The 19,694-nt window shown below is 40.5% G+C and overlaps 2 protein-coding genes across 2 annotated transcripts; both read left to right on the top strand.

Annotated features, from left to right (window-relative positions):
• The first annotated feature begins 250 nt into the window (after window positions 1–250).
• Window positions 251–1,015, top strand: LOC114194895. Its single transcript, XM_028085302.1, has 3 exons — window positions 251–432; window positions 478–668; window positions 732–1,015. The coding sequence occupies exons 1-3, from the start codon at window positions 251–253 to the stop codon at window positions 1,013–1,015; spliced, it is 657 nt and encodes a 218-aa protein (XP_027941103.1).
• Window positions 1,016–2,815: 1,800 nt separating this feature from the next.
• Window positions 2,816–19,189, top strand: LOC114194894. Its single transcript, XM_028085301.1, has 3 exons — window positions 2,816–3,319; window positions 3,503–4,019; window positions 19,062–19,189. Exons 1-3 carry the CDS (start codon window positions 2,816–2,818, stop codon window positions 19,187–19,189), a joined length of 1,149 nt encoding a protein of 382 aa, XP_027941102.1.
• Window positions 19,190–19,694: the final 505 nt, after the last annotated feature.

The raw sequence follows: 19,694 nt of genomic DNA, 5'->3' as shown, positions 1-19,694 counted from the left end.
TGAGTATGCAGCAACAGATGACAAACCGAGCTGAAGAGGTGACTTGGACTAACTTCAGGACGAGGTTCCTGGAGAAATACTTCCCTGATAGCGCTAAACATGAGCGCGAGGCAGAGTTTCTCACTCTATAGCAAGGGAGTCTGTCAGTGCAGGACTACGTGGAGAGATTTGAGTATCTCTCGAGATTCTACTCCCAGACAATGACGGAGGAGTGGCGTTGTAGAAAGTTTGAGGGCGGCCTCAAGCATGAATGAGGCGTTTCATAGTGCCACTGAGGGTGCGAGAGTTTCCTATCTTGGTGGAGCAAGCCAAGAGTGTGGAGCAGCTGGAGAAGGGACCCAGCCTGGTTAATCGTACACAGAGGAATAGTGCTGAGGGCAGACTTCAGAAGAAGCCCTATAGTAGACCAGTTGCGTCTTCATGGAAACCGAGGTGCTATAACTGCGGGGGTGAACATCTGCAGTGAAATTGTACTAGACCCGCCCGCAGCGGAGGTAGTGGCATGGGCACTCGTAAGTGCTATGCCTGTGATCAGCCAGGACACTTTGCCGATAGGTGTCCTAATAGGAAGACTACCCCAGCATCACGACCTCAGCCATCCTCATCTGACAGGCCGCGAGCCGCAGGCCGGGTTTTTGCCATGACTAGCACAGAGGCCACCCGGTCAGGTAATCTGATTCTGGACCATTGCTTACTTTATGGTAACAGTGTGTTAGTGTTGTTTGATTCAGGAGCTTCGCACTCCTTCATATCCCATGATTGTGTGAAGAAATTGGGGTTGTCTACTCGTGACCTTGGATGCGAGTTGATAGTCTCGACACCCGCATCTGGACAGGTTTCAACGAACGTAGCCTGTGTTGGATGCTTGATGGAAGTAGAGGGCAGACGCTTCAAGGTGAATCTAGTTTGTTTGCCCTTGGAGGGATTGGAGGTCATACTGGGAATGGACTGGCTGTCTATCAACCATGTGGTGCTTGATTGTGGACGGCGCAGAATTGTGTTCCCAGAAACATAAGGGATAGAGTTGGTAACGTCTGGAGAGGCAGTGAAAGAGATGGAGAGAGGGTCGACGTGTTTTGTGATAGTGGCCCAAGAGAAGAGAATGAGTACAGAAGAGCAGATCAGTAAGATACCGGTGGTGGACGAATATGCTGATGTATTTCCAGACGAGATACCCGAGTTACCACCCAGCTGGGATATAGATTTCTCAATTGATCTAATCCTTGGAGCGGGTCCAGTGTCGGCAGCGCCATATAGAATGGCACCGGCTGAATTAGCAGAGTTGAAGAATCAGATAGAAGACCTGCTAGAGAAGAAATTCATCCGACCCAACGCTTTACCGTGGGGAGCCCCGATGTTATTAGTGAAGAAGAAAGACGGTAGTTCTCGGCTGTGCGTCGATTATCGTCAGTTGAACAAGTTGACGATAAAGAACAAGTACCCACTGCCTAGAATCGATGATTTGCTTGATCAGCTCAGAGGGGCAGGAGTATTCTCCAAGATTGACTTGAGGTCTGGCTATCATCAGATCTTAGTCAAGCCGGAGGATGTCCAGAAGACAGCCTTTAGATCGAGATATGGACATTACGAATATGTCGTGATGCCCTTTGGAGTGACAAACGCCCCAGCTGTCTTTATGGATTATATGAACCGCATCTTCAGACCATATCTGGACAGATTTGTGGTAGTGTTTATAGATGATATTCTCATCTACTCACGGACCAGAGAGGAGCATGCCGATCATCTGAGAATTGTGCTGGAGGTATTGAGGGAACATCAGCTGTACGGTAAACTGTCCAAATGTGAATTTTGGTTGGACGAGGTGCAGTTTCTGGGGCACATGATTTCTTCACGTGGTATATCAGTGGACCCGAGTAAGATTGAGACGGTGTTGAAATGGGAGAGACCTCAAACTGTAACAGAAGTCATAAGCTTCTTGGGATTGGCTGGATATTACAGGAGGTTTGTGGAAGGGTTTTCTAAAATGGTGAGTCCATTAACTCAACTCACTAGGAAGGATCAACCCTTCTCATGGACTGATAAATGTGACGAATGCTTTGAGGAGATGAAAAGGAGGTTGACTACCGCTCCGATTTTAATTATTCTAGATACCATTAAGATGTTTGAGGTATACTGCGATGCATCCTACCAGGGTTTGGGTTGTGTACTAATGCAGGAGAAGAGGCCGGTAGCTTATGCCTCTAGACAGTTAAAGGTGCACGAGAAAAACTACCCTACCCACGGTCTAGAGTTGGCTGCTGTAGTGTTCGCTCTTAAAACATGGAGACATTATTTGTATGGCTCCCAATTTCAGGTATTTAGTGATCATAAAAGCCTGAAATATCTGTTCGATCAGAAGGAGCTAAATATGAGACAGCGGCGCTGGATGGAATATCTCAAGGATTACGATTTTGAGTTACTTTACCACCCTGGTAAAGCTAATGTGGTTGCGGATGCCTTGAGTCGGAAACGGATGCACATTTCAGCTATGATGGTGAAGGAGTTGGAGTTAATCGAGAAGCTCAGGGATATGAATCTGGGTATGCAACTGAGTGATGATTGCATCAAATGTGGGGTGCTTACATTGACCAGTGATGTATTGGGAGTTATCCGAGATCGACAGAAGGATGATACTGAATTACAGCAATTTGTGAGTTGGATAGGGACTGAGAAGGGGAAAGACTACCGGATTGGGACAGATGGTATCCTGAGGTTCAGAGATCGAGTCTATGTGCCTGGAGATTGGAGATTGAGGAAATAGATTCTAGAGGAGGGCCATAAAAGTCGTCTTAGCATACATCCAGGTATGACTAAGATGTATCACGACTTGAAACAGTCTTTCTGGTGGAACGGGATGAAGACTGACATTGCAGACTTTGTGGCATCGTGCTTGGTATGTCAGAAGGCCAAGATTGAACATCAGCGACCAGGGGGTACACTGGAGTCATTGGATATTCCTCAGTGGAAATGGGACAGTGTAGCTATGGATTTCGTCACACACTTGCCAAAGTCTGTGAAGGGGCACGACTCAATCTGGGTAATAGTGGACAGGTTGACAAAGTGTGCTCACTTCCTTGCTATTAATCAAAAGTGGTCAATGGACAGATTGGCTGAGTTGTACGTGAGGGAAGTGGTCAGGTTGCATGGTGTGCCGGCCAGTATAGTGTCAGATAGAGATCCGAGATTCACTTCTCGTTTTTGGCAGTCATTACAGGCAGCGTTGGGGACTCAGTTGAGGATGAGTTCTGCATACCACCCTCAGACTGATGGGCAGTCGGAGCGTACCATTCAGTCCTTGGAGGATCTGTTGAGGGCTTGTGTATTGGATCACATGGGTAGTTGAAGTGAGATGCTTCCCTTAGAGGAGTTCACATACAACAACAGTTATCATACCAGCATCGGTATGGCTCCATATGAGGCGTTGTATGGGCGGCGGTGTAGGACGCCACTGTGTTGGAACTAGGATGGGGAATCATTGGTGTTGGGTCCTGAGTTTTTACAGCAAACCTCTGAGAAGGTTAGGGCAATCCAGGAGAGAATGAGGGCTACACAGAGCAGACAAAAGTCCTATGCAGACAAGAGGAGACGACCTCTAGAGTTCGAGGCTGGGGATCATGTATTCCTCAGGGTGACACCAACGGCTGGTATTAGGAGGGCCATCAAATCGAGGAAGTTAACCCCGAGGTTTGTTGGGCCTTATCAAATTCTGAGGAGAATTGGCGTTGCAGCTTATGAGATAGCCTTGCCACTACACCTGACGAATCTGTATAACGTGTTCCACGTTTCCCAGTTGAGAAAATATGTTTTAGATCCGTCACACGTACTGGAGTCGGATGATATTCAGATTCGGGAGGATTTGACAGTAAGCACTGGGCCAGTGCGAATTCTAGACTCACAGGTGAAACAGCTGCGGGGGAAGGAGATTAAAACTGTGAAGGTGTTGTGGGATGAGACTACCCAGGAGATGACCTGGGAGATGGAGGATCGCATGAAGCAATCCTATCCGTACTTATTCCCTGGTAAGTTTTATTTTCGAGGACGAAAATCTTAAAAGGTGGGTGTAATGTAAGACCCGGGAAAATTAAATAGTTATTTAATTAATTCTTTAATTAGGACGGGTAGCGAGAACATTTAAAGCAATAAATGTGAGGAGCTATGACATGGAAGAGTACTAGCTCAAGTGGTTGAGAGTATTTTATTGTGTGTGAGGACTTGGGTTCGAGTCCTATGTGTGCCACTTGGATGTTATTTAAATTATGTGTTTTTGTGTGCTTATATATTGAACTCGTATGGATGATGATAAATCCTTAAAATTGTGGGAGTCATCATGAAACATGTGTTGGTTGAGTGGTTTGGCCTTGGTTTGGTATGTGCATGAGAGTGGGTTCAAACCTTGGTGAGGACTAAATAATTTCTTTTTGCCAAATTTTATTTATGCATGGAATTTGAAAGGGGCAGCTTAACCTAGTCGTTTAAGGGACTGAAAAATCAGATTGGATGATCCACCCAATGGTTATTAAACCCCTTTTTAAGTAATTTTCGTTTTGGAAAGTGAATGAGTGAATAGGTTACCCATAAGCCTAGAGAGAGAGGGAATTAGTGAAAAGAGAGGTGCGGTGGTACGTGGGGGACTTTGGACAGAAGGTTTGGTGGGTTTAGGATTGAAAACAGAGGGAAAGTAAGGAGAAGAACTAACGTGGGAGTGTGAGCAAGGGCAATAAGATTTTGATTGGAGCGTGCTCACATTGATTCGTAACTTGAAGAAAATTCCAGGTAAGGGGAGTTGTCATTGATGTTTTAGATATATGTATATTGCGTTGTGCCTTGTTTGATTGGAACTGCAACTTTTGCCATTTGTTTCTGCACTGTTTGATTGGAGTTTTCTCGATTTTTCCAGAAACCGCTTGGCGGTTCATTCCCTACCGCCAGGCGGCACATCAGGTTTGTTGTGCTGTTCTTGTTTTGGCATGATCCGCCTGGCGGCGATGAATTTCTGCCAGGCGGCGTGACACTGTTCGCGTTCTATTTTCGTGGTTTTGATACTGTATGTATGAGAACTATTATGGGTTCTGAAATTGATTCATATAGCTTTCATTGGATACCTTGTTGGTCTGAAGTCAGTTGAAATTCGAGGGAATGGTAAAGTCCTAGGTATACTCGTGCATGAATTGAATCAGGTTATTCAAGAGGGTAAAGATCAAGCGGCCTATATGAATTGAATTAAGGGCAGGAAACTAGTCAATTATATATGTATTGTTATAGCTTGGAGAATATAAGTAATGGGAATGAGTACTGGAAAAAGGATGGAGTCTGTCGTAGGTATGAATAAGCCTGGTTTGCGCAGGTACTGATGCTCCGCCTGGCGGCAAGCAAAGCGCCGCCAGGCGATAGCGCGGTCAGGGGCAGTTCTGCGAGATTTTGGAAATAGAAACTAGGGGAGAATTTGGAGTGTGTGAGGTTTACGATAATTTGGTAATGTAGGAAGGGACGAAATACTATGATGAATAACCGTGAGGATGGTAGTTTATGATGTTGGATGGATTATCAAAGGAAGAAAGGGAGAAGGGAAAATTTTAGTTAAGAGATTCTGTTTTGGAAGCATAGTATTCGTTCACGTGTAACCGGATAGGTACTGAATATGACTTACTGATGTTAGGTAACAATTGAGGATACATGTACTAGGGGATGACCATTGGTCAGGCTATAAATTTCATGCGATTAGAGTTATCGGCACTAGAAAAAAAAATGTGATTAGGGATGATTATGCATGAGAAATTATGGGGAAAGTATTCTAATGATGCTGGGAGTAAAGCTTTGGCTATTACAGTGTAGTGTACATGGTAGCGTGGAAGAAGGTGTTGAGTTTTTGACTGTGTTCGTAGATATGAATGAAGTTGCTTTAATATGTTAATGCGCAGTTACTGTGAAAACTTGAATTGATGGTTTGGCCATGGTAAAGTTTAGGTGCTTGATACTTCTGATAGTTGTGAAACTAACCATAATGTACGTTCCATAGAGGAGTCTTTATTTAAGCGCTTGGAATTGAGTCACGTAGCAAATTAGACTGATTGAGATTTTAAAAACCAGAGGGGTTCTGCTACTGATACAGCGCCTGGCGGCACGGGTAGGTGCGCCAGGCGGTGAGACTAGCGCCAGGGGTCCCTGTATTGTTTGGCGCCTGGCGGCACGGTGTGCTCCGCCAGGCGGTAACGAGAAAACAGTGGGTCTGGGGACGCTGGCGCCTGGCGGTGAGTAAATACCGCCAGGCGGTCTGGAATAGTTTCGCCTGGCGGCGTGTGGGCCGGGCCAGGCGGAAACGCTGTTATTCTTTGCCTTTTGGTGTGTTGTTTTTAACTGACAATGATGCTTTGCTTGGATCGGGAGGTGCTGTTCCATGAGCGGGTAGGTTCATGGATGGTGTGACATGTGATGATATGAGCGGGGAGGTTCATATCAAGTTACTCTCACGTGGGGATACGAGCGGGGAGGTTCGTATGTTCCGTGCTCACGTTGAGAGATGCCACGTGCGGGGAGGTACGGGGGCTGGTGGATCACATGTGTTGGACTACGGGCAGGTAGGTCCGTAGAGCAGGACTACGAGCGGGGAGGTTCGTAGAGGCAGGACCACGAGCGGGCAGGTTCGTGTGAGCATCAGATTTCCGAGTCCAAGGCTAACCAATTGTATGACTTGAAGACTGTTAAGTCTTGGGGTTAGGGTCTTGGCCAAGATTTATAGATAATGATTAAGATGGGTAAATGATCTATCTTGTGTTTTACATGCTTGTTATTTTATTTTCTCAGCTCACCCTTTCTGTTTGTGTGTGGCGATGATCGTGTAATTCGTTACACGGGAGCAGATGTTGATACAGGTGGTGCTGAGGATGCTCAGATGGCGGAGTGAGGGCTAGCATGGGAGTAGGGCTAGGGTTTTGCTAAATTGTACTTTATGTTTTAAATACAAATTTTGGTAACTTGTAACCTATTATGAATTCAGTTATGAGTTTTGGCGCGCTATCTTAATAAATTGAAATTATCCCGCGTTGGGATTTTTATCGAGATGGCTATTAATGCAATTATTTATTTTAATATTTATTTTTTTTTTAGTAATATTCCCTAGGGATTTTACATAAATCACGTAGGAGACTTGAACTCAAGTGTTCTACTGAAGGAGCACCATCATCATCTGAACCTACCACTGAGAGTGTACCACTACAATCACCTCCGGTGATTAACATATCTTCTTATCCATCACCTGAACCAGAAATTCAAGAAGATAGAATGGAAGAAAGAACAATAAGAGAGTTGGCTTCACCGGATGCAACAATTACACAAAACATGTGCATCCAATATCCAGATGGAGAATGTGACCTTAAGTCTGGGTTAATCCATCTTTTACCCAAATTCCATGGATTAGCAGGAGGAAACCCGTACCATCATTTGAAGGAATTTCATGTTGTTTGTTCATCCATAAGACCTCCAACAGTGACAGAGGAACATATCAAGCTTAAGGCTTTTCCATTCTCATTGCAAGATGCCGCTAAGAATTGGTTATACTGCCTTCCACCAGGATCCATCAATACCTGGGAGACTCTGAAAAGATTACTTCTGGAAAATTTTTTTCCAGCATCTAGAGTTGATGCTATTTGCAAAGATATTTATGGGATAAGGCAACAAGAAAGAGAAAGTCTTCACGAGTATTGGGAAAGATTCAAAAAGTTATGTGCTTCCTGTCCTCATCACCAAATAAATGAGCATCTCCTCATTCAATACTTTTATGAGGGATTGAGTATTATGGATAGACAAATGATAGATGCTGCAAGTGGAGGGTCATTGGTGGACAAAACGCCAACAAATGCAAGACAATTGATTGAAACTATGGCGTCGAACCATCAACAATTTTTCACAAGGAGTAATTCTATAACTCTATTGAAGGGAACCCATGGAGTAGAAGCTTCATATATTGCAGATCACAAGAAATTAGAAGGGAAGTTGGATGACTTAGCGGCCATGGTAAGGACCTTGACAAACTTACAGAAAAAGCCTATCCCTTCTACTTTATGTGGAATTTGTGCTTCTACTAATCATCCTACAGAGGCTTGTTCTATGTTAAAAGAGACAGGGATGTTAGACAATGAACAACCTCAGGCATATGCTGCAAACATTTATGGCAATAATAGACCACCTCGGCAACAATACAACCATGATTTGTCCTCCAACAAGTACAACCCAGATTAGAAGGAATATCCCAGCCAGAAATGGGGAGATAAACAGCCTCAACACCAACAAGTCTATGTTCCACCTCAACAGAGGCAACAACCACAACCAACTGCAACCTCTAGTGATTCAAACATGGAAGCAATGATGAAAATGATGGCTGACATGATGAAGGGACAAATCAATAAGTTGAAACAAACGATGGAAACAACCAATCAAAACTTGCAGAACCAAATTGGACAAATGGCAAATGAGTTAAATCAGATGAAGTCTCAACAAGGCTCGAGCAATTTGCCTGCACAAACTATAATCAACCCGCGAAATGTAAGTGCTATTACTTTAAGATCGGGTAAGCAAATACAAGGCCTTGGGGATGCCCAAGAAGATGAAGATAAGGACAATGAAGTTGTACCTAATGATGAAAGAGGAAGATCAGATGAAGCAACACAAGCAACATCTGAGATGCCTGCACCCAGTGATAACTCCAAGTTGGTATCCCCTAATACTTCCTCTGAAAATTCTTCTCCTTATTCTACTCCTCCTCTCTATCCAAACCGTTTGAAACCAAAAACTAAAAAGATGGAGGAGTTAGACAAAGAAATCCTGAATACTTTCAAGAAAGTGGAGATAAACATCCCTTTGTTGGATGCTGTAAGACAAATTCCTAAATACGCCAAGTTTCTCAAAGAATTATGTACACATAAAAGGCGTATTATGGACAAAGAGGTAGTGAACATGGGAAGAAACGTCTCTAGCTTAATTAAGAAGCCTGCAGTCAGAATGCCGCAAAAGTGTAAGGATCCAGGTATGTTTTCTGTTCCCTGCATTATAGGAAGTACTAAGTTTGATAATGCTATGTTAGATTTAGGAGCTTCCATTAATGTAATGCCTTTATCTGTTTTTACTTCACTTCATCTTGGACCTCTTAAGTCTAATGGTGTGGTTATTCAATTGGCAAACCGTAGCACAGTTAATCCTGCAGGTGTGCTAGAAGATGTGCTTGTCCGTGTGGACAAGTTAATTTTTCCTGTAGATTTCTACATCTTGGACATGAAGGATGATGAAGGAATGACTTCAACCACAATTATCTTGGGAAGACCATTCATGATGACAGCACGTACCAAGATAGACGTGCACGCAGGATCATTAACTATGGAGATAGGAGATGAGAAGGTGCAGTTCAATGTGCTAGAAGCCATGAAGCACCCAATTGAAGACCATTCTTTGTTTTGTATTGATTTATTGAGTAATGTAATGAAGAATTATGCTTTTGGACTTTTGGACGTTTTATCTGATTTTTCATCTTCTTTCAATTTTTCTTTTTCGAATATTTCGGGCTCAATTTTAGACGAAAGAGAAAATTGTAAAACAGGTGATATTGAGGACGCGGTGTCACTATTTGATACCTCTGTGGCGTCCAAATGTGATGTTGAGGTGGCTGAAATTACCTTAGGCAGTAAAATGTTGCCATCTGTGGAACAGCCACCCACTTTGGAGTTGAAACCTTTACCATCTCATTTGAAAAATGTTTATCTTGAGAGGGATGGGAAACTCCCTGTTATTATATCTGCCTTGCTTACTGACGAGCAGGAACAAAAGCTATTGTAGGTTATCAAAGATTACAAGCGAGCAATAGGCTGGACTTTGGCAGATATTCCTGGTATTAGTCCTTCTTTCTGCATGCACAAAATACTCTTGGAGGAGGATGCTAAGCCAGTAAGGCAACCTCAGAGGAGACTGAATCCTCAGCTGATGGAGGTTGTGAAGAAAGAAGTCACCAAGTTGCTACAAGCAGGTATTATATATCCCATTTCTGACAGCACTTGGGTGAGTCCTGTACATGTGGTCCCCAAGAAATCTGGGATCACCGTGGTCAAGAATGAGAAGAACGAGTTGATTCCTACTCGTATTCAGAATAGCTGGAGGGTCTGTATTGATTATAGAAGACTAAACCAGGCCATCAGGAAGGACCACTTTCCTTTACCATTCATGGACCAGATGTTAGATCGATTGGCAGGTAAGTCTCATTACTGTTTTCTTGATGGATTCTCTGGGTATTTTCAGATTTATATTGCCCAGAGGATCAACATAAGACTACCTTTACTTGTCCATTTCCAGAATTCACAATTTCGCAGATAAGAGTGGAAAACATGCATTAACGTGATCATACTTTTCATGTAAATATTTAAAACAAACAGAAAAATGGAGTCCAGCTCCCCTAACCTGGATCCTTTTGCTAACAATTGGTTTGCTTGGAGAACTCCAATGATCACCAACGCTCCCCCCTTTTTGAAGTGCTCTCACTTTGACCTCAGAACCTCACTCAAACCTCACCAATCTCTCTGATTTTTCGTGCCTAGCTTTCTGGTATAACCTCAGTTTTGCAAAACTCTAACTATAAGCCAAATCCTTCTCTTTAAAGGGTGTCTAAAAACTAGGTTATTTACCTACACGAAAATTATGTCTTAATTGAGTGGTTAATGCAATTTACCACCTCCTTATAGCCATTTTCCAGCCACCTCTCTGCTGCCCACTCTAGGGTTTTCTCCCCAACCTTTCATATTCAATTCAAAGCCAAAATACCAAAAAAATAAGGTTTTAGTTTGGGTTCTCCAAGGTTTGAATCCATGACCACTCAATCACAATTCAAGAGCACAACCAAATCAACTAATCATATTTCATGCTTAACAAATCCAATTCAGACATCATCTCATACCCGAACATGATTACATAGATTTAAATAATAAAAACAATAACACAAAAGTTAGCATACATAAGACTCGAACCCAAGTCCTCACACACAATCAAAGTACTCTCAACCACTTGAGCTAGTACTTTTCCACGTTATACCAACCATAATTTAATGTCATAAATGATTTGCCCACCTGCCTTTATTAATTAATTATTTATTTATTTAATTAATTAAATTCCACAAGTCCTACACAGGTCCTCACTTGCAAGACCATGAAACTTTGGCAACAAGTGTATTAAACCAGTTTTTAACACATATGGAACTTCCTCCTCAGGGTATTGAATGCATAAATTATCATAAGTGAACTCAGGTGCAGTGAGCTCACTCATGGTTCTCTCATGAGGTGGAGGAGGTTGAGCCATGTTATCAGTATGAAAATCAAAATGCTCAGAATAAATAGTATGCTCAGAATGCAAAGAATGAGGAGTGCTAGGAGTATGATGAGAATCAGAACAGTCAGGAAAAGTCACTGAATATTTAGCATGCAAAGATGGATTCCTAAGATGCCTACATCCTCTGTGGAATGTCCTATCAATCTCAGGGTCAAATGGTCGTAATTCACTTGGGTTTCCCCTAGTCATGCACCAAAATACATTAATTCTAGTGATATTGGCATAACATAGGGTATAACTACAAGTATACTCAGACGAACTCCAAATGACTTGAAAATTGGTAGGATTGTCCTTTGAGTGCTCAAACAGAACAACAAAAAAAATCAGATCAAAAATCAAAGTACAAGTATTTTTAAAAAAATTTCAAAATTGGAAAAATGAAGAAAAATCACAAAAAACATTGCTAAAATGTAGAAAATGGCATTTTCTAGAGAATCTGAGTTTGCAAGCCAGCAATGATGAAGGATTATGTTGTTTTCTTTTAAGATTATTGAATATGGTGTGAGTTGATTAAGAAAGCTAAGTGAAATCCCCACTGGACATTAAGATAGCATGCTATCTAGATGTGAAGGTTCCTTTCACAAAGCTCAAGAGAAGAAGATGATGGATTGATGCAAACAAAAAGGAAATGGAAAGCACATAAACCATAGAAAACCAAGAACAATTAAAGGAAGAAGAAAACATAAAAATGGAAAGGAAATGAATGGTAAAAATGTGAGAAGCACGCCACTACAGGGCTAGGCTAGAAGCCATGAGTGGATGTATGTTGCCACTTGCTATGCAAGATAAGGCTTAAAAGTATTCACTCCCTAGGGAGGAAACTCTCACAAATGGTTGAGACACAAGAGTGCTTTTACTTCAAAATGTTCAACCTTTTTACATGTCTAGGAGCACCCCTTATATAGAAGAGTTTAGGGGCCTCTAACCTAATAAAAGATACCTAAGGATGTCTCTACAAAAACTGAAAAGTCTAAAACTTTAAGACAAAAACTAAAACTAGAAAGTGGCGGCACACATCCACTCATCTTCAAGGTTGCCATGGCTTCTAGCCTAGCCTTGTAGTGGCGTGCTTCTCACATTTTTACCATTTCTTTCCTATCCATTTTATGTTTTCTTCTTCCTTTAATTGTTCTTGGTTTTCTATGGTTTATATGCCTCCATTTCCTTTTTGTTTTGAATCAATCCATCATTCACTTCTCTTGAGCTTTGTGAAAGGAACCTTCACATTTAGATAGCATGCTATCTTAATGTTCAGTGGGGATTTCACTTAGCTTTCTTAATCAACTTACACCATATTCAATAATCTTAAAAAGAAACAACATAATCCTTCATCAGGCATAGCCAGAGCAAAAGTTATGGTCCTCTGAAGTTTCACTAAAAATCAGTCCAAAATTTTTTTGAATCTCTCAACTCAGACCATACAAACTGCTCCAACTATTTTTCCCATCAAGTTCAATGTCGTAGAAGTAGGGAGAAAAAATTTCAAGTCAAAACAAGCACCATAGCTACCAGAACAAACATCTAGAAGTTAAATGCTAGATTCGGACACCATTCATGCACTATTCACTACACTAGAAATTGCATTATTCATGCGTGTCGTGACAGTATTCACCACACTACATGAAAACACACAGAAACACTACCACAATCAACATATACCATGGGAAGCTAACTCTCATCCTTGGAGAGCAAGTTTGAGAAGCTTCTAGACTTTTCTAGAGTAGACACACTACTCTTGGCCCATTTGGCCCAATTGCCCTTTTTGGTCCAAAATTACGTCTAAAGCCCAATTTCCTCTAAGATACATGGCCCAAAGAAAACCCTATTCTACTGGGCCCAAAATACAAAGCCCAAAATAAAATCCTAATCTAGTATTTACAAGCAAAGTGTCCTAGGCTAGGTCTTCACATCTTCCTTGGCCCATGTGAAATTCATCTTGGGCCTTGCATGCGCATTTAAGGCCCATTCCTCTTGTATTCTCCTAGCCATAAAAAAAATCAAGACAATTAAAGATAGCACAAAAGAATGGCCCAATAAAAGTATAAGGCCCAAAATGATTATTTATTTAATGACAAAGAAACACTAAATGGTCCAGGCCATTGGCCCAAGCTGAAAAGCCCTGTAGGGTGATATTCATCAATTGGTCCCTGGCAACGACGCCAAATTTGATAGAGGTCGTACCCCACCAAATTAAAACACTTAAAATGCAGTATATGAAAGTGAACCAAGTACTAAAACTCCCAAAAACCTTCCACTAACCTAACAAATGGTTTCTCATTCTCCAAAGGTGCCTCTAAACTTGCAACCTCATCTGCTCCCACCGAATAGGTGATCATCTCAAAAGAAAGACAAACAACAAAAGACACAGAGTGCAAAGGTAAGCTAGTTTATAAAAGAAATAATCATATAACAGATAAACTTGTTACATTATAAAATAGCATATTTCAAGTATTCATAAAAAGAAATACCAAACATATAATTGCATACTCTCTAGACTCAATTATCTGGATTTATGCATTGACTCAGACATAGAAGTTGTGCACCTGTCATAAAAGTGGATTGTGGCAAAGACCCTGGCTCCACTTGGCCTAACAAAAAGTGGATTGCGGAAAACGCCCTGACTCCACTTATCCTAACCAACATGAATTAATTTCTTAATTCCTCAAGACAGGGTAAGTTACTTATGGCATCGCCGGATTAGTGGTCCCACCCCTAATCCCGCCATAAGAACCTCCTTCGACTCTCACCACCTATGCCACGATACTCTATATGAGTTTGTAAACTTAGTAGAGTATAGGATAGCTTCTGACCAACACATATCCCTAGTCAATGCATAACAACCTACTAGTGAGGACTACATTTCTTCCATAGAAGCACAACCCTTATGCAACAAACAATTCAAATCAACTTTCTCATTCCATTCCATTAACATCCACTTTAGCTCTCTTACCATCATCACATTTCCTCAAAATCCAACATTTCAAAACAAAGATGCAATCCAACTTTAACCATCTCATTCCACTTATTCTCTTTCATACTTATAACTTCATCACTTCTCCATAAAACATACCCACTAATCATACACAACTCATTTATCATTTTCACATATCATAATTCATAATTTCATGTAATAACCACTCTATAACATAAATGTTCAAGAACAACTAGTAAAACTTCATAACACAAAGAAAAACATAAATGTCACACTTGATAGAGGGGAAATGACAGTTCATGTTAAAGGTGAAGAAACAAACAGAAGGTTCCAAGAGTAACTTGGGGCTTTTCCCATAACCCATGGATTTGGCTTCAGTATATAGAATTCACACCAGTGTATTCCATAGGTAACCAGTGGATATTTCTACAACGTGTGGATTCAGCTACAAGAAGTATATTTCAAAACATGCAAGCAAAACAACCATACTCATCATAAATCAAATTCATCAACAAACAATCATTAATTTAGAACAACATTGCAAAGCAAACCAATACTAGCTTCCCTTACCTGACAAAGCGGCTCAATCGACCCAAACAACTTAACAAACTCAAGGAACACCAAAACCCCTTTTGCTCCATAGGATGCTCTATTTATACATAGGAATAACACAAGAAGGATCAAGACCTACCGTTATGATCACTGACCAACCAAGACTCATATTGATGATTAAAACATCACATGCAACCAAAGCAGGGTCACATGCGAGCCAGAACAAAGAAGACCCATAAGAAAATGAGCAGAAGTTCAACCTACACGGTTGAAGAAACTGATCGGATAGAAAAGAAGAGCTCGCCAAGAGGATCACCCTAGCGGTCTCCGATCTTCAAACAGGTGAACAAAAGGTGAGAACTTCTAGAGAGAAGTCAGAGAACTCTAGAAAAATGGTTTCTAGAGAGATGGTGTGTTTTTAAAATAATGAAACTCATTTATAAAAAAACTATTTATACTAAAACCTTTTAATATTAAAATAATCGAGTCTCACTATTTTTAAACCACTATCAATTTTAAAATGCCAATTTCTAGGGTTTTACATGTGATACCTTTTGTCAAAAATTATTTACTAGGTTTGCCACTTAAGTAGTCATTATTTGCCACTAAAACCTCAAACATGTTTTTCAACAATCTTATTTTTGCACATTATGTCCATGCGACAACCTGCAGAGACCCAATACCCTGTCATGTTTGGATAAGGAAGGTGGCCATTTGGCCTTACTTAAATGGAGTTCTAAATGAAATGCCCACCTCAATGTGGCAAACATGTTGTTCAAAATCACTTATTGCGTTTGCCATATAAGTAGTTAGAGTTTGCCACTTAATTATAAGTTCAAGGATCATCTTGGGCAGTAAATGAACACACTGACAACCTTTGTCACATCAACAGAAGACGAAAAACTAAAACAATGTAGATTCAGAATGCACATTCCAAAACCGAAATGCAACAAAAAACATAAAATTTTTCAAACCATTATTCATACCCGCAATGGAGAATCCACAAGAACAAACAGAAACCCTAAACCTCTAACAAATTCCTTACAATGAATCAAAAACCTAAACCCAAAATGAAAACTTACCTCCTACTTCATGGATTCCACTTCCAACGTTGAAACACCGAAATGCCTTCCAATCACTCAGCCGACACCCAAAATGCACCACAACCACAAGAGAATGGATGTAGTCTGCGACACACCTAAACACAAATAGCGATGAAGGCGCCAAAAACAAACAACAAATGTGGGAGTGTAGCTTGTCGAAGATAATACCCTATAATGAAAAATGAGAAGTCAAGCCTTCCCACCATAGTGGATTATTTTAAAAATAAAATTATTTAAGTTAATGGCCGCCACATAGGTGTCCACATTGACATTGTAAAAAATATACTTTGTTAAAGTATCGTTTTCGAATAAAGAAAAGGATTAGGCCAATGAAAAACCAAAAGAAAATGTGAAGGCACCAGTAGAACCCCTACTACAATTGTAATTAGCAAAATGATACTCTAAAACAGTTTTTTTTACAAACTTTGACAAATTACTAATTTGAGTAAATAAGTACAACTTTATTAATTTATTTTAATTGAAAAATAAAAGATTTATTTGTTTTAATTCTACTTATGGAAACTTTGTCAAGTTTGTCAAAAAAATCTTTGTTAAAACATAATTTTCCCTGTAATTAAATGAAAGCATGCAACACCTGCAAGCATGAATACTTGTAACCCCCTACAACCCAACTATACATGATGTAACATTCCGATCGAATATTACTAATTAAAATGAAATAAAATATAAATATAAATAAAACGTCATTTAATATAATGTCCTTTCCCTAACACTTCTAATACTCTCAAGTCTCACACCCCAATCTTCAACACTTCCTTTGGATGTCTCTTGATTCTACACCCTTTGATGATTACATTGATCGATCTTTGTTGCCACGAGTGTCTACTTCCCCCTCTGACTACAAACCACCACCTATAGTCCACACGTGGGAATAAACTCGTTCTGGCCACAATCTGCAACACAAAGTGGAGTTTCCCAATATGAACTACAGTCGATATTTATCACCAACACTACCAAACTCATCGGATAACACCAAGGAGGGCAATCTTCCAAAACCCATTCGTACAAGCCACGATCTCACACACTCCACTAGACTTCCAAAACCACAACGCTACAACCTCAAGTGGTCGCGTGTTACCCTAATACAAGATGCACTCTTAACAAGCCCATTGTCAAAACATTGCATCAAGACCTCCATCCAAAGCTGTGTAAAATCCTCCACATGATCTTGCTCTATACCAGAAATCGCCTGGCGCATCACACGTGTCGCCTGGCACTATCTGGTTCTAGACCGCCTGGCGGTCTCCTCACGTCGCCACGTGCCTTTTAGTGCCTCTGCCAGTCTACTTTTGTCTAGCGGGACCCACCCTTCCGCCAGGCACCACGTGATTCAAGTGGCCACTGCCACTGTTTGGAGGCTCTATTGCCTAGCGGCTTGTCCCGCATCACTAGGCGCCATATCAGTAGCGCAAGTGCTATTGATTTTTTTTGGCATTTTGGATAGGTCCTAAAGAAACTCAAGAACTTAACATTCAATTTATATCACAATAACGATTATCCATTCATAATCACATGACTAGATCACAATTCACTCATTCATGGTTTCACAACTGAGGTCATGCCTCTATTCAATTATGATGCAGTCCATTATACACTCTTTATTTTACCATATAAACTAACACCTTTACCTTAAACCAACAGAGAAATTTGCACATAATTACAGTCTCCAAACATGCACCTAAAACTATCACAGTCAAGGCAAAACCTTACTCTTACACGCATTTAATCCCAACCATCACATAATTATTTAATTATCTTACATATTTTACTTTACCAATTAAGCATGCCAATTTGCATTCATATCAATCAACATGACTCAAAAATTGTATCCCCACATGTCATATGCATCAATCCCTACATATTCATATATATACTTCATCATTTTAATCCATGCTAGCATTCAATTCCAACATATGAATAGGGTATCCTCAAATCAAATATAAAACACCATCATTCTAACAACTTAAGCACATGATTCTATGCATCTATTTAATTTGTATTGATACATATGCGTTCACTAATAGAGCAATTCTCAACATGTGACTAATCCAAAGGAACATTCAAATTCATAGAGACTTATAATATAACCCAATCATGCTCCACTGTCATGCCACGTTAGTAGTTACTTGAAATTATCAAGAGATTATTCATGTATTTTAAAGACTTCCAAACCAATAATCATGAGTAACCTATAGCTCTAGCTATAGACATCGAATTCAAATCTTCACCGTTCAAAGTAAAGAACAACATTTTATGGATCACTTGTCATAAACGAAAATGACATTTTATATGGTCCTTAATTATGGTGAATGGCAAAAAACGAAAATGACATTTAAATGAACATAATTTCCCTTCAAAGATCAATATGGGTTGTTTTTCCCAACCTTCCTTGGCTGCCCATTGTCAGTAGGGTTTCCCTACCCTTTCACATTCAGGCCATAATTATATTAGCAAAAATAAAGAAGTTAATTTCGTTCTTAGCAAGGTTTGAACCCATAACCACTCAATCACAAAGCAAGTGCCCAACCCATTCAACCAATCATATTTCGTGATAATTCCTATAATTTTAGGATTACATTATCACTACTCAAATTCAATCATACCTTTAAAAAAATGCACAAAATAAAATATCATACAATTGGCATATATGAGACTCGAACCCAAGTCCTTTCACACAATAAAGTACTTAACCATTTGAACTAGTATTTCTCCATGTCACAATAATTAACATTAAATACCATAAAGGCTTCTACTACCCACATTTATTTAATTATTTAAATTTCTTGGGTCTTACATTCCCCCACCTTAAAAGATTTTCGTCCTCCAAAATTGGACTTACTAGGAAACAAGTGTGGGTAAGATTGCCTCATGCGATCCTCCATCTCCTAAGTCATCTCCTTAGTAGTCTCCTCCCAGAGGACTTTCACCGTCCGTATCTCTTTTCCTCGTAGCTTCTTTACTTGAGAGTCTAATATCCTTACCAGTCTTGTATTCATAGTCAGATCCTCCCTGATCTGGATGTCATCTGATTCCAGCACATGTGAGGGTTCTGCTACATATTTCCTCAATTGTGAAACATGAAATATGTTGTGCAGGTTCGCTAGATGCGGCGACAAGGCAATCTCATAAGGGCGACAATGGCTTAACAAATCTCGGAGTTAACTTTCTTGATTTAATGGCCCTTCCAATGCCAACAGTAGGTGTTACTTTGAGGAACACATGATCCCTTGCCTCAAATTCTAGAGGCCTCCTTCTCTTATCTACATAGGACTTTTATCTGCTATGAGTCACTCTCATTCGCTCCTGAATCGCCTTGACCTTATCAGAGGTCTACTGTAAGAATTCTGGACCCAAAACAAGTGACTCGCCATCATGATTCCAACATAGTGGTGTCCTACACTGTTGCCCATACAATGCCTCATATGGCGCCATCCCAATGTTAGAGTGATAGTTGTTGTTGTACGTGAACTCCACAAAGGAAAGCATTTCACTCCAACTCCCTATATGATCCAATACACAGGCTCGTAGTAGATCCTCCAATGATTGGATAGTCCTCTCAGACTGACCATCCGTCTGAGGATGATACGCAAGGCTCATTCGCAATTGAGTCTCCGAAGCTGCCTATAGGGACTACCAAAAAGAAGAAGTGAATCTCAGGTCTCTATCAGATACGATGCTAGTTGGCACCCCATGCAATCTGACTATTTCTCTAACATATAACTCAGTCA

The sequence above is a fragment of the Vigna unguiculata genome, chromosome 8 (assembly GCF_004118075.2).
Source record: "Vigna unguiculata cultivar IT97K-499-35 chromosome 8, ASM411807v1, whole genome shotgun sequence".
NCBI lineage: Eukaryota > Viridiplantae > Streptophyta > Magnoliopsida > Fabales > Fabaceae > Vigna > Vigna unguiculata.
This window is presented reverse-complemented; position numbering and strand designations above follow the sequence as displayed.